General features: G+C 44.7%; 3 protein-coding genes and 2 non-coding genes across 6 annotated transcripts in view; 3 read left to right on the top strand and 2 right to left on the bottom strand.

Annotated features, from left to right (window-relative positions):
* The window catches only part of Sgsm2 (small G protein signaling modulator 2), a 39,958-nt gene extending 35,767 nt beyond the window's left edge, over positions 1 to 4,191 (bottom strand). The window contains exon 1 of one of the 2 annotated variants that reach the window (XM_005349564.2): positions 3,919 to 4,191. In XM_005349564.2, coding sequence (XP_005349621.1) covers positions 3,919 to 3,975 — 57 coding nt within the window. In that variant the 5' untranslated portion in view covers positions 3,976 to 4,191. The remainder of the gene's footprint in view (positions 1 to 3,918) is intronic. The other variant, XM_005349565.2, reaches the window with a different exon arrangement.
* A 221-nt stretch (positions 4,192 to 4,412) lies between these two features.
* Positions 4,413 to 17,344, top strand: Tsr1 (TSR1, ribosome maturation factor). Its single transcript, XM_005349563.3, has 15 exons — positions 4,413 to 5,328; positions 5,490 to 5,593; positions 6,461 to 6,680; positions 6,783 to 6,917; positions 7,409 to 7,833; positions 9,093 to 9,252; positions 9,616 to 9,776; positions 11,287 to 11,477; positions 12,634 to 12,796; positions 12,993 to 13,103; positions 13,873 to 14,005; positions 15,743 to 15,859; positions 16,243 to 16,383; positions 16,472 to 16,546; positions 16,651 to 17,344. The coding sequence occupies exons 1-15, from the start codon at positions 5,232 to 5,234 to the stop codon at positions 16,827 to 16,829; spliced, it is 2,412 nt and encodes an 803-aa protein (XP_005349620.1). The 5' UTR covers positions 4,413 to 5,231; the 3' UTR covers positions 16,830 to 17,344.
* Positions 13,194 to 13,286, top strand: LOC113456398. The gene has a single exon (XR_003377220.1). It is a non-coding gene; the product is annotated as a small nucleolar RNA SNORD91 family (small nucleolar RNA).
* Positions 14,105 to 14,197, top strand: LOC113456397. The gene has a single exon (XR_003377219.1). It is a non-coding gene; the product is annotated as a small nucleolar RNA SNORD91 family (small nucleolar RNA).
* Positions 16,954 to 21,247, bottom strand: part of Srr (serine racemase) — a gene marked incomplete at its 5' end in the record, with an annotated part of 5,152 nt that continues 858 nt past the window's right edge. The window contains 6 exons of the mRNA XM_013347043.2: positions 16,954 to 17,214; positions 17,456 to 17,665; positions 18,053 to 18,127; positions 18,218 to 18,337; positions 20,403 to 20,506; positions 20,692 to 20,818. Coding sequence (XP_013202497.1) covers positions 17,005 to 17,214; positions 17,456 to 17,665; positions 18,053 to 18,127; positions 18,218 to 18,337; positions 20,403 to 20,506; positions 20,692 to 20,818 — 846 coding nt within the window. The remainder of the gene's footprint in view (positions 17,215 to 17,455; positions 17,666 to 18,052; positions 18,128 to 18,217; positions 18,338 to 20,402; positions 20,507 to 20,691; positions 20,819 to 21,247) is intronic.

Raw genomic sequence — 21,247 nt, 5'->3', positions numbered from 1 at the left:
ACAAAACACACACACTGTGGCATGTGTGTACCCATACTCACACATACATCATGCGCAAAACACATACACACACACACTGTGGCATGTGTGTACCCATACTCACACACACATCATGTGCAAGACACACACACACACAGTGGCATGCATGTACCCATACTCACACACACAACATATGAGACACACACACATGTATACACACACACACACACACACACACACACACGCACACAGGCAGTAAAGTTGAAAGAAGAGTTCAAGGCCAAGGTCAACCTGAGCTATACAGTAACTCCAAGGCTAGTCTGGGCTAGGATACCTGTCTTAAGCAACAAAAGAAACAATGTATAACCTGTGTGCTGTCCACCTTGCTTTATCATCCCCCACCCCAGTCACCACCTTTTCCTAGGAATACTCAAATACCCACTATCTTTTTTTCTTTTCCTCTTTTGAATTTCATTATTATTATTATTATTATTATTATTATTATTATTATTTTGGTTTTTTTGAGACAGCATTTCTTTTGTGTAGCCTTGGCTCTGTAGACCAGGCTAGCCTTGAACTCACAGAAATCCACTTGCCTCTACTTCCCAAGTGCTACAACTAACGGCGTGTGCCACCACCAGCTAGCTTCTTTTATTTGAATTTTTAATTATTATTCTTTGTGTGTGTGTGGGGGGTAACTGAACCCAGGGCCTTGTGCATGCTGGGTAAGCAGCAGAACTGAGCTTCTGTTGTTTGGAGACAGGATTTCACAATGTAAGCCTTGGCTGGCCAGGAACTCACTATAGAGACAAGGCTAGCCATGACTCAAAGACATCTGCCTGCTTCTGCCTCTTTGTGCTGCGATCAAGGCATGAGCCACCTAGCCCAGCCTCAAACCTCTTCTTTTTTGAGACAGGATCTTACTAAATTCCCTATGCTAGCCTGGAATTTACTCTTGTAACCCATGCATGCTTTGAACTTTTATTCCCACTGCCTTTGTCCTGCTGGGATTACAGGGATGTGACACCAGGCCCAATCTCTGAGTTCTTATCTTAGTTTTGCAAGTTCTTACTAAAAAGAAAAAAAAAAACCAACGAAATAACAGAAAGTAGTATTTTGTGATTTGTTTCTTTTGCTTGAGTGAACGATTGGGAGATTCGTTTCTGTCGTGTATTGCTGTAGATTGTTCACTTCCAATTGTGTGAAAATACCACAGTTGACTGGCATTTGGGTATTTTCCAGCTTGGAGTTGTTATGAATCATATGAACACCTGGACAAATCTTCTGGTGAACATATGTGCTGGCTATTTAAAATTTATATTTCTAGGCAAGGAATTTTGGATGCATATATTCTGCTTTACCAGATACTGCCAAAATGTTCTCCAAAGTGGCTGTAGCAATTTACACTCCCATCATCAGCATGAGGTTCTACTTGCATTTACGCCAGATTCCATGGGGAATCTGCCAGGAGACAAAGAGCCACCACTGGGAATCAGAGATGGGTTCCCTCAACCACAGCATAAAGAAGATATAAAAAATATAAACGCACAGGAAAAGTAAGTCATAGCAGAGACAGTCCTTATCTTTTTAAGAACTTATTTATCTTTATGGGTATGGTTATTTTGCCTGCATGTATGTCTGTGCACCATGTTTATGTGGTATCTGCAGGGGCTAGAAAAGGACATCAGTTCCTCCGGAACTGGAGCTAATAGTTGTTAGCTGCCATGCTACTTCTGGGACTCAAACTCGGAAGAACAGACAGTGCTCTTAACCACAGAGCAAGCTCTCCAACTCTGTTTTTCATTATGTAGCCCAGACTGGTCTCAAACTCACTAGATAGCCTAGCCTTGACTCAAACTTCCTGCAATTTTTCTGCTGCAGCTCCATGAGTGCTGGAGTCTAAGGCATATATGCTCCCATGTTCAGCATTAGTCCCTACCTGTCAGGATGCAGCATCCTGATGGTGCCCTGGCTCCCAAAGGGTTCTGTTTGTTTTATTTATTTACTTATTATTTATTTTGAGAAAGGATCTCACTGTGTAGCCCTGACTGGGCCTGGGTATCATAGAGTTCCATCTGCCCTGAGTGCCGGGATTAAAGGTATACACCACCATGCCAGGCCAAGGTCCTCTCTTAACATGCACGGTATTATATGGAGGGTGGCAGAACACCTAAGGCCTAAGGAGGAAGAAGGACCTGGAGGTTTGTTCCTGCTGGAACTGCTCATAGTTAGTGGTGAGGTAAATGAAGATCAGATTGGATGATTCTTGCATTCCAAGCTGTTACAAGCTTCCTTGATTACTTCCCAGGGTGGTCTTTGCAGGAAATCAACAACTAAAGAGCTACAGGTATCTGAAGCAACTGGAGGGACATATATTGGGTTATGAGAACCAACTGATGCTTTTAGGATTGGTTCTGAGGTCCTCTGTGAAAACAAGCTTGCCTACAGTTCTCAGCTGTCTCTTCTTGTAGGAGAGGAAAAAGAGTATGGTTGGTTGTCTGTAAACCAAGCACTAAAGAGATGGTGGAGTCCAGAGAGTGGCAGACTTTGTCAGGAAGATACATTCTTGCAGCACACATTGTTTTCAAAGCAATCAATCGTTCTTGAAACACTGGGAAGAAAACCATGTTCTCAAAAGCATTTTCCAACATACCTAATCAGTTCTCAAATCTGGGTCTCAAATAATTCTAGTTCTGTACACCTGCCCTCCCCCAGCTCTGTCTTTAGACTCCCTTCTTCCTGGGGATAATCACTGAAATTTCTCTTTGGGGACAAGGCTGGAGCCTAAGACTATTTTTAAAAAGCCCTGGCCTAAGAAACCGTCACTTGGCCACTTCGCTGCAAAAGCACAATAAAGTTGTTCGCATAAGATAATGGTTAATGCAGAATGAGAGCCACAAATCTTCTCAAATCCTGAAACACTAAGGGTGAATGTACGGTGCATTCATATATCGCGATAAACAGTGTTATCCTATTTTAAAAAGCGAAGAGGAAACCAAGACTTGAAAGAGTTTAAATAACTTTACCCAAGTTCACAAAAAACTAAGACTGAACTATTGAAGACTCCCACCAGATTTCAATTTCCAAGATCAGCAGATATATTTACCAAATAGAGTGCCCACAAGTGTGCCAGGCCCTGGATACAAAACAGTGAACAAACAGACAGGTTTCTTCCCCTCTTGCAGCTCACACCTGGCAGACGCAGCTCCAGAGGCAGGCTGGGGAAGGAGGCCTCATTCATTTCATCTACACTGCAGGCTCTCTCACAAGCTGGTGAGTCATTCATATGGGCAACCCTCCTCCCCCACCCCCGAAATTGAAATGAGCTTTAAGCAGGGTCAAGGTAAAGGAGATTAGTAGAGAGGTTCTTGTTTCTGAAGGATTTCCCTCAAAAGAGAAAAAACAATCTGAGACTTAAAAACCATTCTTAAAAATACCCGGGTTCCTGGGTAAGGAGGTGGGCGTGGAGGGAGAAGCAGTGAAGTGTGCGACGAACCCTCAGCCAGCCACGACTCGCTTGCCAGAGGAACACACGAGGGCGGTGTAGGCTACCAGGGAGCGAAGCCCCTAGATCTCGGATTCGAAGCCGCAGGAGGCCCTTGGGGACCCCGCCCCCTCCCCGAGCAGTCCGGGCAATGAATGGGCAACTCGGGTTCTCCGGCAACCGCCGCCACCCCTCCCCCGACCGCGGTCCCCCCGCGCTGCTGCCGTCACAGGGCGGGAGCCGAAGGACCGCCGAAGCAAACAAGCCCCAGGGAGCCTGCTGGACCCTGGACGAGGGCGCTGCCCCGGGCGCGGAGAGGGGCGGAAGGTACAGCCTGCACAGGACCCCGCCCCCGCCCGGTGCGCAGGCGGCCGCGCGCGTGGGAACCGTGACCCTCCGCTCCTGGGGCACCTGAGGAGGGGCGAGAGCCCCGGAGTCCTGATCCCCGACCGTACCTCCTTTTTCACGTTCCATAGCAGCTTTTCTTTGACTGCGTCCTCGGCGCTGCCCATGGTGAGGCAGGTGGCGGGCAGGCGGTGCCCAGCGGCCCCCCGATCCCCCGCGTGCCCTCGCCGCCTCCGCGCCTCACGGCTCAGCGCCCCACGCGTGAGGCGGAGCCCCCGCCAGCAGCGCTCCCCGCCTGCCGCCGCCGCAGCCACTGCCCGGTGCTCAGCTCCGCAGCCATCTTCCCAGCCCCGCAGACGTCAGACAGCAGGCCCGGCCCCTTCCCACAGCCGGCAGGGAGGGGGTGTGTGCGCAGCGATGGGGGGGGGGGGGGGGGGCCGAGGGGGGGGGGGGGGGGGGTCAGGGCGGGTGCGGACGCCTGGGGGCGTCGGGCCCGGGCGCGCGCCGCAGGGACGGTTGTCATGGCAACGGGCAGGCTCCCGCCCCGAGGGCGCGAACCCGCATTGTGAGCGCTGGGAGCCAGCTCCTCTCCAGACGCTGCGGAGCGGGCGGACTTCTGGAAAGGTGCTTGTGCCTGGGGCTGGCCGCAACCTCAGCGAACCGCTCCCGACTTCTGGCCACTCGGAGAGGACCTAGGAGGCCGGAATTCCCGGCCCTGCGTCTCTGGGGTTCGAATCTGGTCCCACCACCCCTCCGAATGCCGTGCTCTGTCAGTCGCTCTTAGTTGCAAAGCTTGTGGGAGAAAAGCAAGAACCCAGCCGCGAGCTACGAAGATCCCGAGCACAAGAGGAAGCCCTCACCCTCCTCAGGGTCTTCACGTCCCGTTTGGCTCATCTTGCAGATTTGTGGAAAGAGAGGGGCAGGAGTTGGACGTAAGAGACAAGCTAGAATGGAGCCGGCGAGGGTGAGACGAAACCCTTCTAAGTGATTCGCTTGGGAAATTAGAGTAATAGAGGAAAGAAAAGGTTACTCAGTGACACTATATCCCTTTATAAAAATCAGTGGGACTGAAAAGATCAGTGTGCAAAATATACGTGACAGGACGCCTTTATTTCTTTCTTCTATGTGATGCAACTTTAGCGTGAAAAAATTGAAAGATGGTCGCAACACAGGTCCGGTATATCAAGAGCCGGAGCTGGGAGTCTGCGGCGTCTGGCGTCTTTCAGCTCATCAGCGGATTGCAGCGTGGGAAAAGTTACCACGACGTATTTTCGGGGACTCAGGCACCCAGCGCTCACAGGCTAGCGGGACAAACCTCGCGAGAAGGCGCGGGAGTCCGGCCAACACTGAGGTCGGCCCCCGGGGCCGGAAACAAGCGGGTCCTGCCGGAAGTAGTGCTTACTCGGTGCACGTGGGCCGCAGAATGGCGGCTCACCGCTCGGGCCCGCTGAAGCACCAGAATAAACCTCATAAAGGCTGGCGGCACCACGGCGGTGCGTCCGCACAACGGGACAGTAAAGGTGAGTGGACAGAGGAGGAAGAAGGGCTGCTTAGCCGATAGCCGTGCCGACACCGAGACTAGACTTGGGACGCTTGCCAAAGGCTCTAAGGAGCGCAGAAAGGTTCCTGCTCGTTAATCAATGGTGCGGAGCGGAGCAGTCACTTCTGATCTGCCTTCCAGGACGTGTAGGACCGAAAATCTTGTCCAAGAAGCTGAAGAAGCAGCCCAGCCGAGTAGACCAGAGGCATCGCGCCAGCCAGCTCCGAAAGCAGAAAAGGGAGGCGGTGAGAGGAGTGGGGGTTGGGAAACGGTGCGGCTTCTGAATGGTTTTCGATGGGTGATACCTCAAACTAGAAACTGTGACCGGAACTGAGCTGAAAGTGGAGAATAAACGCAGGGTACATTCGGGCCATGTTCTTTTTAGTCCGAGGCCCTGCCAAACTCCTTGACAAAACATACACGTGGCTTTTAGCAAGAGATTGTTAAGTAGTAATGGCGCATGCCTTTAGTCTCAGCACTTGGGAGGCAGAAGCAGGTGGATCTCTGTGAGTTCGAGAATAGCCTGGTCTACAAGAGCGAGTTCCAGGACAGGCTACAAAGCTGCAGAGAAACCCTGTCTCAAAAGAATAAAAATAAGAGAGAGAGAGATTGCTTGATCCTTGGATATTTTTATTTGGCTGGTTTTTTTTTTTGTTTGTTGGTTTTGTTTGTTTTTTTGTGGTTTTTTTTTTTTTTTGCAGGGTAGTCTGATTATTAGGTTTTTTTGCTTTGTTTTACCCGACAGATCTACCTGCCTCTGCCTCCCGAGTGCTGGGATAAAAGGCGTGCACCACCACTGCCAGGCTATGTTTTCTTTAACAAATGGTCTCACTCTGTAGCCCTAGCTGACCTAGAACTTTCTTAAGTATGTTGACCGGCCCCCAACTCACAGAGATCCCCCTGCCCTTGCCTCCTGAGTGCTCAGTTAGAAGGCCTGGGCCATCACACCCTATTCTGAAATTTTCTAACGTTTTACGTTAAAGTTCCCTTGCTACTTTTACAAACCAGCAAAGAGGTCGGGAGTTGTGCTTTGGTGTGGCAGCATCTGTGTTTTTGAAGATGTCATAGGGAACCAAATGATTGGTGAAGTCTCTGAACCTCTGTGTTGCTAGGTTCTGGCAGAGAAGAGGCAACTGGGCAGCAAGGATGGCCCTCCTCATCAGGTGCTCGTGGTGCCTCTGCACAGCAGGATTTCCCTTCCAGAGGCATTTAGACTGCTTCAGAATGAAGACTTGGGAACAGTGTACTTGAATGAATGGGGAAACACCCATACCTTTATGCTTCTAAGTCCTGTTTTGAAACATCGGTGGTTTTTCACATATGCAAGACCAGGTTAGAGTACCCAATATTTTTCTGTCATTATGTTATAAAGTAGTTCTATTTCTTAAGTATAATGTGCTAACTACCTCTTCTTACCGTATCTGCTGTTTTCAGGGGATCTGCATACTGTATTAGACATGGCTAAAGTTGCTGACACCATCCTATTTCTCCTGGATCCACTAGAAGGCTGGGACAGCACTGGGGATTACTGTCTGTCTTGCCTCTTTGCTCAGGGCCTTCCCACCTATAGTAAGTGTATTGGAGTATTGGGAGACCAGCAAAGAAAGTTAGTTTTTTTTTTTTTTTTTTGTTTTTGTTTTTTGGTGCAACTCTAATCTGTGCACAGTGTTTGGCATTTGATTTAGTAGTATAACCAATGGTTTGTAGTCTGCTTTTGAGGAATGTGTGTCCAAATTAAACATTTTTTCAATTACTTTTCTCTCTGTGTAACAACAGCCCTGGAACTCTCGTTGTAGACCAGACTGGCTTAACTCCCCTTCTTCTGTCTCCCCAGTAATTCTATTAAAGGCTTGCACCAACACTGCCTGACTTAAAGAGAATTTTTATCCTTGTGCTGCCCGGGGAAAGAACAAAAAGATGGACTTAATTGTGACATTTCATTGGTGTTAGCTAGGTGTTGGCTCCTAGTGGTCATTGGTTGGGATGTTGTTGTGATCTGGAAATGAATTTTCCCATGGTGAAACAGTAAGGCACTAAGCTCTTTCTTTTTCTTCTTCCAGCACTAGCTGTCCAGGGGCTTTCTGGCCTCCCACCAAAGAAACAAGTAGATGCCAGAAAAAAGCTAAGTAGAACAGTGGAGAAACGCTTTCCTGATGACAAGCTCCTGTTGCTGGACACCCAACAGGAGGCAGGACTACTGCTTAGACAGTTGGCTAACCAAAAGCAGCGGCATCTTGCTTTTCGAGATCGGAGAGCTTACTTATTTGCCCATGTTGCTGACTTTGTGCCTAGTGAGGAGAGTAACTTAGTGGGCACCTTGAAAATCTCAGGCTATGTTCGTGGAAGGACTCTGAATGTAAATAGTTTGCTGCATATTGTTGGACATGGTGATTTCCAAATGAATCAGATAGATGGACCTGTGGACCCTTTTCCTTTAAATCCTAGAGTGATTAAATCCCAGAAGAAACCAAGTGTGGCAATGGAGGTAAGATTGATAAGGGTTTTCACTTTGGGAATCAAATCTAGGCCTTGGCAGGCACTCTTCTACTTGGCAACATTCCTTGCCCAAGATTCTTGGTTTTATTTTATTTTATTTATTTATTTTTTAGAATTATTTTTGTATGCTGGAGAGAGGGCATATTACTCGTGTGGAGGACAGGAGACAACTTGCTAGGGTTTGGATCTCTCCTCTTACTTTTTGGGCCCAGAGGATTAGACTCAGGTCATTGGGTTTGGCAGTCTGGACTGTTTTGTTTTTTGTTTTTCAAGTCAGGGTTTTTCTGTGTGTCTCTGGCTGCCCTAGAAATTGGTCTATAGATCAGACTGGCCTCGAACTCATAGAGATCCACCTGTCTCTGCCTTCCAAGTGCTGGGATCAAAGGTATGTGTCACCACTGCCTGGCTTCTGGTTTCTTTTTTAGAATGTATATTTGTGTGTAAGTTGGCATAGGATGGAAAATTTAATTTCCAGTGAGGCTAGTTTGCACACTTAGGCAAGTGAGGAGTCTGCTAGTTTGAAATGTAAGGCAGTAGACAATTAGACATAGGTTAATCAATTGCGTTTATCCAGTACTTCCTAGTATTCTGCACAGTTGACTCTGCCTTCGTGGCAGATGTGGCCTCTTCTCGGAATTTATTTGAATTAGAGAAAAAAACTAACACTTGTGAATTTAAAAATTACAGTAGCATATAGTTAAGGTGTAGACCTGCTGTGGAAATAGAGAGTACATTAGCAAGTTACACAGGAGAGATCAGACTCAACCAAGTATTCGGAAGAATGAATGACTTATGAGTTCCACACAGGTCAAGGAATATCTTGGGGACTATGAACCTAGATATAGTGACAAAGTAGAGGATTTTTTTAAAGACTGGCCCTCACTAGCAGTGACTGGCCTGGAACATAATTACTGTATAGAACAGGCTGGCCTCAAACTTTGCAGAGATTTGCCTGCCTCTGCCAATTGAGATAAAAGGTGTGCACCACCATGAAGGGTTTGCTTGAATTCTGAAGAGAGCAGTTTGCTTGAAAGGGAATATAATAAGTAGGTAGGAAAGTGTCAGAATTTCTTTTAGAAACCATCTGAAGAGTTAAGCTGGGGATCAGAGTTGAAATACTAGGAGGTCACCATTTGGAAATTTGGTATGTTTTGATTTTTTATTTAATTTGTGGATGTTTCAGGTTACAGTTAGATTTACCGGACTTGGTTAATGTCTGACAGGCAGTTTCCTACTTTTGGGTTTTAGATTTGTGCTACAGATACTGCAGTCGACATGGAAGAAGACCTTAAAGTTCTGATGAAGGCAGATCCTGATAAACAGGAGACTTTACAGACAGAGGTTACTCCAGATCCGATGGAAGGGGAGCAAACCTGGCCCACAGAGGAGGAATTGGAGGAGGCAAACGGTCAGTGGTAGCAAACATGTTTACTCTTGGTCACTGCTTGCTTATCGGGCTGGATAAGGAAGTGATTGGAGTTCAAATACTAGATGACTGTACCAAGCGAACACTGGACACAGCTCTGCTTCCTCTCTCAGAATCACTCTAAGCTTGTCTTTTTAACTAATAAGTGATATTAAATCCAGTACAGGGTTTATTTAGCTGCATATTATTTGTTGCTGTGAGGCAGCTGAATTAAATTTGGAGGTAGTCTGTTTTCATGTGGATGTGATTTTTCCATGTTGGTAGCAGGGTGAGAATAGGTGAGAATACAGAAAGGGAGTACAATTAATATTTAAATAATATAAATTAGTTGTTTGGGTTTAACAGACTTATTATTGAAGCAACGTTCCAGGGTGGTAAAGAAGGTCCCTAGAGGAACATCCAATTACCAGGCTGAATGGATTTTGGATGAAGGTGGTGAAAGTGTTGGGGAAAGTGATGAATATGATGATCTACAACATGAAGATTTTATGGAAGAGGAGTCTGAGGTATGAAAATGGGCCATCAGGCCACCTATTCATACAACTACAAAAATATGGCTGTACTCACAGAAAGGATGTTTCTATGATTTGCTCTTATTTTGTGGCTGAGAAAATGACCCATTGGGTAAAGTAATTGCCACATACTTGTTAGGACTTGCGTTTGAATTCCAGAACACATGTGAAGCCACGTGTGGTAGTACAAGTCTGTAAAACTATTCCTATGGCAAGATTGGGTGTAGAGATAGAATCTCAGGAACACCAAGGCCAAGGTAACAAACAAAAGATCCTGATCCAAGGTAGAAGGTGAGGATAAAGTTGTCCTTAGACTTCCACATACATGCCTGTATACTCAATTATATATATACTAATGTGTATTTTTGTATTTATATTAGTTGCAGATAGGTGTCTAGGAAAATTAATATTTAATTGCTTTTGGGGTGGAGATGGATAGATTTCTGCTGAAATATCTGCAAAAAAAATTTTAGGTGGTCTTACTAGCACATAAGTGACCTTGAACACAAGCAATCCTACCTTAATCTTCCTAGAGCTAGGATCATAAACATGTGACACCATGTCTTTTTGCTATTTTGTTTTTGTTTAAGACTTCATACCATTTCTCCAGACAGCGTTTCCTGTATTAGTCCTGAAGTCAACGTGTAGCAGAGAATAATTTTGAACTCCTTAATCTCCTGCCTCTACCTCCCCAGTGCCTGGATTATAGAGATACTATGGCATCCTGTGTCTTAGTTTTTGATGTGCTAGTGCTAGGAATCAATTCCCAGGGTTTCACAAATGCCAGGCAAGCACTTTACCAGATGGCCACACCCCCAAGGATACAGACATACACACATTGTTTTTAGGGTGTATGTCTTTTGGTGGGGGGGTGTTGTTTGAGACAGTTTCACTATTTTGCTCTGTTCTAGAAACTGTGTAGAGCAGGCTGACCTTGAACTCACAATGATCCACCTTTTTCTGCTCCCCAAGTGCTGTATTATTACTGCACCCAGGGCTTTTGTCTGTGGAGGGCGGAGGGATCAGGAATACCTTACTGGAGTCATTTCTTTCTCCCTTCCCACCATTTGGGTTCCCTGTATAGAACTTGGGTCAGGTAAAGAAATGAGGTCATTTGGAAACAAGTGCTTCTATTTACTGAGTTATCTTGCTGGTGCTATGATTTTTGGTTTTCTGGGGGATATAGTCTTAATGAATCTCAGGCTTCTCTAGAACTCTAGCTGAGGATATCCCTGAATCCGAGTCTTGATATTACAGGCACATGAAATCTGTCCAGCTTTAGCCTGTGCTGGGGATCCACCAAGAGCTTTGTGTGTGCTAGGAAAGCACTCTACCAATTGAGCTACATTGTCTACCCTTTTTACAGTTTATTAATTTTTTGAAGACAGCCTTACTCTGTCACCCAAGATGCCATCAAACTCAGTGAATCTCCTGCCTCAGTTTCCTAAATGCTAAGACTACAAGTGTGTTCCATAATGCATACTTGTGATCCCCCACTTTACAGGATGAGAGTGGCGAGGAGGAAGAGGAATGTGAAACCATGACTCTGGGGGAGTCTGTGCGTGATGATCTGTATGACGAGAAAGTAGATGAGGAGGCCGAGGAGAGAATGTTGGAGAAATATAAACAAGAGAGAATGGAAGAGATGTTTCCGGATGAAATGGATACCCCCCGTGATGTGGCTGCTAGAATTCGGTTAGTCAACAAATCATTTCAGACAAGTTTTATTTAGAACTTTTTTTATGGTTTAGAACTATGTGAACAGGAACCAAATAAAAAACACATTGTCTTTGTCCTTGAGGGGCTAACATTGCTATGTAAGAAGCAGCAAAATACAGGCAAGGTGTAGATTTGTTCAGAAGACCCTAGTAAAGCAGATATACCTAAGTTAATCAGTAAATATTCCTTGCAGGAGTAAATGCTCTTGAGTATATATTTGGGGAAGTGAGAGTGTATGTTTTGAATGAATGCTTATAAAAGCAAAAGCAAGAAAATGGGGTGATTTTTTTTTTTTTTTTTTTTCCTGGAGCTAGGCAGTGGTGGCACACACTTTTAATCCCAGGACTCTGGAGACAGAGACAGCAGAGGCAGGTGGCTCTTTGAGTTCAAGGCCAGCCTGGTCTACAGAGCTAGTTTCAGGACAGCTATTGCTGTTACACAATGTAACTTTACCCTTCCCCCATCCCACCCCACCCCAAAAAAAGCAAATCCAAAAAATATAGGTGATGATTTTTTTTCCTGGAAGTAAGCCTGACTAAAAGCCAGTATCAATGTTGGGTAAATGATGAAGCAGGTTGAAGAGCCACATTCCTTGACAGATATCAGGTGGGTACTGTAAATACTTTGTTCCCTGTGAAAAGCCTAGGTTGCTCCTGAAATACTTGTTAGAAGCTGTTTTAGGACATAGTTTCTTATAAAGCTATTAGTTGGTAGTTGTTTGCTTGAAAGATGGGGTCTTATGTAGACCAGGCTATTCTGGGTCTTCCTTCCTCTACCTCCTACGTGTTGGGATTAGTAAGTGTGTATTTCCAAGCCCAGTTCTAGCTCATTAGGATATTTTGATACCTAGTGAGTAATTTTTAGTTTCTTGAGACAGTTTCACTTTGTGGCTCAGGCAGACATGGAACACATGATCCTGCCCAGAATACAAGAGCTAGACCTACAGCCTTTTGTGGTTTGTTGTGCTGTGCTGGGGATTGAACCCAGGGCGTGTATACTAGGTAAGCATTATACCACTTCCCTAGGTCAGAGTACTTTGAAAAAGCTAGAGGCTTGACCATTTTAGAAGCAAAGTGAGTTTTAAGTAGCACCATCTAAAAACCTTTTACTTTCTTTAAAACCCGTGTTCTAGATTTCAGAAATATAGAGGCCTCAAGAGTTTCAGGACATCTCCTTGGGACCCTAAGGAAAACCTTCCTCAAGATTATGCTCGGATTTTTCAGTTTCAGAATTTTATTAATACTAGAAGAAGAATCTTCAAAGAGATTGAGGAAAAAGATGCTGAAGGAGCTGAGGTATCTTGCCTTGTCCACCTTGCCATTTGTTTTTGTTTGGGAACAAATAAGGGACAGAAATCATTAACTGAGAAGGTTGAGTCTGGGTGTTGACACTTTCATGAATGATGAGGCGTGGCATAGACCTGAAGAAAGGTTTCCTCACTACTGGGACATAAGGGTAACCCTGTGCATGTCTTGTGGTTCTTTCTGGCAGGTCGGCTGGTATGTCACAATTCATATCTCTCATGTCCCTGTCTCAGTGGTTGAGCATTTCAGGCAAGGAGCACCCTTGATTGCATTTTCTTTACTACCTTATGAACAGAAGGTAAATCGGTGTTTTGTGGGAAATGGAGAATTACAAATATTTCTGCAAGGTGTACATTTTTTACACATTGGAATGATTAAGGAATCTGAATAGAGAAGTCAATGATGGTTATGCCCAAGATGTCTGAACCTGTCTGAAGCATCTTAGTGATGTGGTCTGTATGGTTCTGAGACTTCGCTAAGAATGTCTTTTCAGATCAGAATGGGGTAGCAGTCTTAAATGTTTATGCCAGTGATCTCTTCTCTCTAGGTGGCCAGTAGTCATGCACACTGGGAGTGGGACAGCTGGTATAAGATTGTGGAGGCTTGGGCTGGAGAGATGGCTCAGAGGTTAAGAGCATTGCCTGCTCTTCTAAAGGTCCTGAGTTCAATTCCCAGCAACCACATGGTGGCTCACAACCATCTGTAATGAGGTCTAGTGCCCTCTTCTGGCCTTCAGGCATAACGCAGAAAGAATATTGTATACATAAAAATAAATAAATATTTTTAAAAAAAAGCAAAAGATTTGGAGGCTTGGGTGATGGGTTGGGAGGATAAGGATATATGTGATCAGGTAATGTTAGATGTAGCTTACACGTGTATGGTATGGAAGCACTGTTAAGGCCTCTATGCACCTGGAGTTTCAGTTGATGGGTAAAAAAGACTACAATGACATCTGCATGATGTCACTAACTAGCATGTTAGAGTAAAACCGGTGTTTGTTTGGTTTGCCTTTCAGGTTAGGCCACTGTATGCCTAGACTATGAAGCTTTTTCTTATTTGGTCCTCAGATGTCAGTATTGAACATGGTGGTGAGTCGGAACCCTGGCAACACGGAACCTGTAAAGGCCAAAGAAGAACTGATCTTCCATTGTGGATTCAGGCGCTTCCGAGCCTCGCCTTTATTTTCTCAGCACACAGCAGGTTAGCGTGGAAGCTGCTGGGGTCAATCATGGTTGAAGGCAGAAAGATAGTTTGAAATTCTTAAGTCTCTGGGGTGAGAGAGATTTTCAGTACTCTTGACTTAGGAGCCGATGATGTTTTTATTCAAAATGTCTGAACCTGTCTGAAGCATCCCAGTGATGCGAACTGTGTTGTGCTGAGGCTTCTACTATGAGTATTGTTTCAGAGTTAGTAGCTTTAGGAATAGAAATATGTTTTGTTGCTGGCTTGCTAACGTGGGGCTTCTGAACAGTTCCATAGCTCACTTGCCTTTCAGTGACAGGAGACAGAGATGGTGACAGCATTACTGTTTTACTAAACAAAGTTTTACTAAAACATGGCATGTCTTGTGATTTTATTTTTGTCTTTTGAGACAGAGTAAAGAGGGCCTTGACCTCTTTACTCCCATCTCTCCCAGTATTAATTTCTTATTTTTTGCTTGCTTGTTATTATTTAACTGTATTGTGTATGATTGTCTTGTACTATTTTTATATATTGAGATTTGAGAGACAAAGTCTTAATATGTAGCTCAAGCTTGCCTTCCTTGACCTTCAGAATGGTGGGAATATAGGGAGGGGTACATCCCCAATAAAGGCACATTGAGTAGCTGGAATAGAAAGTCATTTGGAGCTGGCCAGGTGCTCAGCACTTGTACTTGTTGCTAAACCTGAGCATCTCTGTTCAGGGAGTGCCCTGCATGATGGAAGGGGAGTACCTCTGACTTCTGCTCCAGTGCTGTAGTACATGTGCCTCCACACCCCTAAAATAAACAAAATGTATTCAAAAGCTTTTATTATTTTAAGAAAATAATAAATGCCTTGCAGATGATTTCTGTTAGCTTACTGTTCTGCACCCAACACAAAAGAGGCCTTCTGGGTAGAAGATGTTTCTGCTGGAGACTGAGTTGCTGCACAGTCAGCCTGAGTAAAAGTTTTGGTTGTAGTGAGATCAGATTACCTGGAGGACTCTTTCTTTTCCTTTTCTTTTTTTAAATATTATTTATTATGTATACAATATTCTGTCTGTGTATGCCTGCAGGCCAGAAGAGGGCACCAGACCTCATTACAGATGGTTGTGAGCCACCATGTGGTTGCTGGGAATTGAACTCATGACCTTTGAAAGAGCAGGCAATGCTCTTAACCTCTGAGCCATCTCTCCAACCCCCTGGAGGACTCTTTCAATGCCAACCGTAGTCTAAGCTCTAGTTCTATCTCCAGTTGAAAAATTATTGATGGGACTAGGTTTTATGTTTTAGTTGTATTTATGCAGGGGAAAAAATGAGAGTAGTATAGAGAAACACAAGATGAAGCTGGTAATCCTAGCCCTTGAGAAATATGGAGAAAGGAACACAGTAAGTTCAAAGCCAGCATGCAATACATAAACCTGTCTCAAAACAAAGCAGACTGGAGCTTACAGATGACCTGGTTCAGTTCCCAGTACCTACCACACTGATCAGCTTAGAGGCACCTACACATGCATACCCACATGGATATATATACCCATACCCAGACACATAGTTAAATAAAAACATAATCGTAAACACCGGTGCTTTTGGTTAAGAGTTACAGTTAGGCTGAGAATATGATGTAGATTACCATAACTTTGAAAGGTGGGTCTATGTGTGGCAGCAGCAAAGCTTTTGACAGCCTTTGCATTGCTTATAGTTTCTCACGGCTTTTCACTTTTCTTTCTATTTATTTTGGACCCTTACTATGGAAGCTGATAAACATAAATTTCAGAGATTCCTGACTGCTGATGCGGCCTTAGTGGTGACAGTGTTTGCGCCAATCACTTTTCCTCCTGCATCTGTGCTACTTTTCAAGCAGAGAAGCAACGGTATGTTGAATTCTAAATGGTAAATGATAAACCTATGAGGACCATAACTTTTCTGTAATTAGACCTGGGGTCTAACTATATTAAGGTATGCTGGTGGTTTTTCTAAATACCAATTTCAACCTCATTGAGGCTGTAAGTAAGCCTAGGTGATAAGCTAGTTCTTTCCTGTTGGCACACTTGAGTAGAGACTGCTTGGAGTACTATTTTTAAGGTGGGTTTGGGGGACAGGCTCAATAGAAATTTTTTTTATTGGTCTTTTGTGGCCTCAGAAAGGTAACAAACAGTACACTTCTCCGAGAAAGTCTTGCATGGGTCTTTAAAATAGATGAGAGCAGTAGCTGAAGGGCGTGTCCTGTAGATTAACCGCTGCTCTCCTTTCATAGGAATGCACAGCCTCATTGCTACAGGCCACCTGTTATCAGTGGATCCAGACAGGATGGTCATCAAGAGAGTTGTTCTGAGTGGTCATCCGTTCAAAATTTGTACTAAGATGGCAGTGGTGCGTTACATGTTCTTCAACAGAGGTAGGCATGAATCACAAGAGGGATCTGATTCCCTTTGGTGGGAAGACAGGCTTGACGCTGTTTGATTTTGTGTCTGTTCCATTCTAAGAGGATGTGATGTGGTTTAAGCCTGTGGAACTGAGAACCAAGTGGGGCCGCAGGGGACACATCAAGGAGCCTCTAGGTAAGAGTCTGGGAGTCCCCAGTGTTACCAAGGGACTATTGGGCTGTAAAGTTCACTGCTTTAATGCCTGCTTTACTTTAAACAACTTGCTGTTTTCCTTCTAGGTACCCATGGCCATATGAAGTGCAGTTTTGATGGGAAGCTAAAATCTCAGGATACAGTATTAATGAATCTCTATAAGCGAGTTTTCCCCAAATGGACTTATGATCCATATGTACCAGAGCCAGTACCGTGGGTGAAAATTGAGATCTCCTCAGCAGCATCTGAAGTGGACATGGAATAATGGATTCAGTGGATTCTGTCTGCTGCAGCCAGAACTTAGTGTGGGTTGTGACAAGGCAGTCTGCTTTCTATTTCAGCTGTTTCTACTATTACTTGGTCGCCAAATTATAACTCTTACTAAAATATTCTCCATTAGAATTTTGAAAACAATTTTCATCTAGAGACAATTCATGAATTTAAACGGAAATAGTCTGGTAAGGACTTTCAGCCTGCTTCACCCAGTTTAGGGAGGTTAGGTCTACATTCCCACCACTGAGTACAATACAGATGTTCTTCACTTCTGGAGAGACTGTTTGGAAATGCTGGGATAGCACTGCAGCCAATCCAACACCAGCAGTAGGCTCAATGAGCAGTTTCATTCTCTCCCACACCAGTTGGGTTGCATGCTGTTGGCACAGAAAGGAGTAAGGATTAATGAAAAACAATATAGTAGGTTAAGTTCTGAACACCAAATGAAGTAGATGTTTGGGTTTGTTTCGATGACTGTGCTTGCTAATAAAGTGCATATACAAGTCAGCCTAGCTCTGTTTGCTACTGTCAGGGTTCCCATGTGTTAAGTTAATCCTCTGTTCATAAATTTCTTTTGCCTAGGAAGTTAGACTTGCTGTTTTCTCATCACAGTCTTACCTTGATTTCGTCTTCTGTGACAGTGAAGACATCATCCACAAGGTCCCTTATAATAGGCCAAGTATTTAAGCCAATGCTTGATTTGACACCATCTGCTATGGTTTCTGGAGGGTGAAGATTGGGAGTCAGTTCTCCTTTCAGTTTGGACTGGTAGCAGTCATCTGCATTCAAGGGTTCGGCAGCATAGACCTTCACGCTAGGTTTCAGGGCCTGGGCAGAGGAACAGAGACTGTACACTGGCAGCTTTGCCTGCATACCTGAAGAAGGCATACTAGATGACACATTTTTCATGTTCCAGAAGGGTCTTTCTTTTGATACCAAAATGGAAATAATGACCTTGAAGCACTTTAATAAAAGTTGTATCTGATAACTGACTTAATTGACTAATTTACAACTGGTTCTAATAATTTGGGGAGAGTAATAGTTTAGTGAGGTGGACTTGGATGCTGCTCATCCTCAATTCCTTTTATGTGGTGCTATCATACATGAAAAGGACAGTCAGGCAAAGGAGGCCACAAAAGAATAGTAATTTGGGGGCATGGTGAGAAACTCCACAATGCAGTGTGATACAGGTCCTAATCCAGGAAGTTTTCTCACCTTAATTGTAATGGCTATTCCAGCAACCATTCCTCCTCCCCCTACTGGTACCACCAGTGCATCCACCAAAGGAACCTTTAGTAAAAATATAAATAAGCCAATTAATAAAGTTTTATATATGTAAAGCCACTTTTCTATTGGCCAAATGAGATGATGTCATTTTACCTGGTTCAGGACTTCCAGGGCAATTGTCCCTTGTCCAGCTATCACTGCAGGCTCCTGGTTGGGATGGACCAAGATGCCTTCTGTTTCTTGCATAATCCTTTGAGTGACCTTTTCTCTAGACTAAAAGGTAGCATTAATGTAGCTTACTTGACTTACAGTGAGTCCCCAAAAGTACAATTCATTCACTTAACACTTCAAAGACACTGAATTTTTCACATTTTCATAAATAAACATGGTATGTCTGAGTGCTTGTGAGAAAAAATAGATTTTTCTTTGGGTGGCTGAGGGTCTTTAATTATGTGACATGAACAAGCTATGGATCTTTAAAAATGTTTGAAGGTGTTAATGAATGTGAAGTGCACAAGGTAGAATTACCTGGTCTTTTCTGGAGAACTGCTAAGGGAAAGGATAATACAGTAAGAGGTGAGGCAGAAAGACAGCATGGTTAGACCATCCCAAGAACTCTGGTGGCTGTGACAGTAAGTGCTTAGTGCTTACAAGGCACCAGCACCAGATCAAAACAAAACCCTTGGGCTGAGGAGATGGCTCAGTGGCTGCTCTAGAAGACTTGGGTTCAATTCCCAGCACCTACATGACAGTTCATAACTGTAACTCCAGTTTTGCTGAATCCTTAACCATACATACATGGAGGCAAAAACAAAAATATCAATGCACATAAAAATAAATCATAACCGGGTGGTGGTAGCGCACACCTTTAATCCTAGCACTCAGGAGGGAGAAGCAGGTGGATCTCTGAGTTCGAGGCCAACCTGGACTACGAGAACTAGAACTGATGCTGGGTGGAACCATGGTGATAATGGTAGGAGCTGTTAAAAGGAATTGGGCTGAGCCAGCGGTGGTAGCGCAGCTTTAATCCCAGCTCTTGGGAGGCAGAGGCAGGCCTGATCTACAAGAACTAGGTCCAGGCCGGGCGGTGGTGGCGCACGCCTTTAATCCCAGCACTCGGGAGGCAGAGGCAGGCGGATCTCTGTGAGTTAGAGACCAGCTTGGTCTACAAGAGCTAGTTCCAGGACAGGCTCCAAAACCACAGAGAAACCCTGTCTCGAAAAAACCAAAAAAAAACAAACTTGGGTTAAGTTTGGCAGCAGGTGTCTTTGCTTGCTAGCCAGCTTCAAAGCCCCGCCCCCCCTTTTTTTTTTATCTGAGAGGACAGATGTTCTGGATGTGGTGTTTGGGAGTTATCTAAGATTTTTGTTTTTCCTTGAACAACTAGAAAGAGAAGTGATGCTATTTGATGAGGTGAGGAAGACCGGAATGGGGAGAGAGGAGTCAGGCCAGCAATCTGGTGTTAGACAAAATTATTGATGTCTAGGGAGGAAAGTTGGGCTGCTGAAGCATAGGTGAAACATCTTTAAGCATTTAATTTCTAGGACTGGAGAGACGGCTCAGTGGCTAAGAGGACTGACTGCTCTTCCAGAGGTCCAGTTTCAGTTCCCAGCACCATGGGAGCTCAGTGGCTAAGAGGACTGACTGCTCTTCCAGAGGTCCAGTTTCAGTTCCCAGCACCACATGGCAGCTCACAACTGTAACTCTAGTTCCAGCATATCTGACACCCTCACACAGACATACATGCAGGCCAGGACACTACTGCACATAAAAAGAAAAATTTAATTTTTGACTGGGCAAGGTACATATGACTTTAATTCCAGTACTCTGGAGGCAGTGGCAGGTGGATCTTCTCTCTCAGTTCAAAACCATCCTACTTTATATATAGTGAGTTCTAGGATAGCCCTATCTAGACAGACCCTGCCTTAAAAATAAAGTCTCCCCATCCATCCACCCATCCGAGGAGACAGGGTTTCAAGTAGACCTGCCTGACGCTAGTCTTAGAACTTGTGTCCAAGGATAACCTTGAACTCCTGATCTTCTCGCCTGTACTTCCCAAGTGCTGAGATTACAGGCAAGTAGCAACCATAGCCAGCTGTAATATTCTTTGAGGAAAAAAACTTGCTCTGTAGCTCAGACTGGTCTGGAAGTTGTCATTCTGTGTCCTGAGTGCTAGAATAGACACATGCCACCATGCCTGGCTTTAGTCACATTATGCTGAGGATGGACAGATGGGGAAAAGGCTGGCCACGCTAAGGCAAAGAGGAAGCTTCCAGTAAGGGAGACAGATAGCCTGTCAAGTGAAGCTATTAAGTGATGCTGAACACTCCCTCCTTACCTCATCACTCTGTTCACTATATACTATAGAGGCCCCATAGGCTTGTATTGCCAGTTTCTTGCAGTTGGGAGCCGTCTGAGGCACCACAATGTAAGCAGGAATCCCTGGGAGGGAAAGAACATGGTTAGACAGTGTGAGGTGCTTCTAGGAGAGAAACTTGTATCTTTTTGCTTATGAGCAAACAGGAATTCCTTTGGAAATTTATTTTCCATGGCTATCATCCCTCTTACTATAATTAGGGTAATTTCCCACTCTTTGACACTACTCTGGGCCCTGAGAAACTTAGTACCTTCCAGTTTGGCAGCATAGGTGAGAGCCTGGCCATGGTTCCCACTGCTGTGAGTAACAACGGCTTTGGGTTTCCCCTCCAGAGGGTCAGGAATTAAGCCTCTGATGGCATTAAGGGCACCACGGATCTGGAAGAGATGTTGAATTACAAACGGTGCATCATTTTAACAATGGGGACATGTTCAGAGAAATTCACCTCTTTCATTGTGCAAACTGTAGAGGGTATTTACACAAACAGCCTGCCATGCACCCAGGCTATGTGGTAGAGCCTCCTGCTCCCAAGCAATAAACTGAAGCACGGCAAAAATACTGAGCAGGCTGGGTGGTGGTGGCGCATGCACACCAAGTTTACAGAATAGTTTTCACAATAGTAAATTAGCTTATTATAACTGCTTTACTTTGTAAATTAAAAAAATATGGCCGGGCGATGGTAGTGCACGCCTTTAATCCCAGCACTCGGTAGGCAGAGGCAGGCGGATCTCTGTGAGTTTGAGATCAGCCTGGTCTACAGAGCTAGTTCCAGGACAGGCTCCAAAGCCACAGAGAAACCTTGTCTC

Source organism: Microtus ochrogaster, chromosome 7 (genome assembly GCF_000317375.1).
Source record: "Microtus ochrogaster isolate Prairie Vole_2 chromosome 7, MicOch1.0, whole genome shotgun sequence".
Classification (NCBI taxonomy): Eukaryota; Metazoa; Chordata; class Mammalia; order Rodentia; family Cricetidae; genus Microtus; species Microtus ochrogaster.
This window is presented reverse-complemented; position numbering and strand designations above follow the sequence as displayed.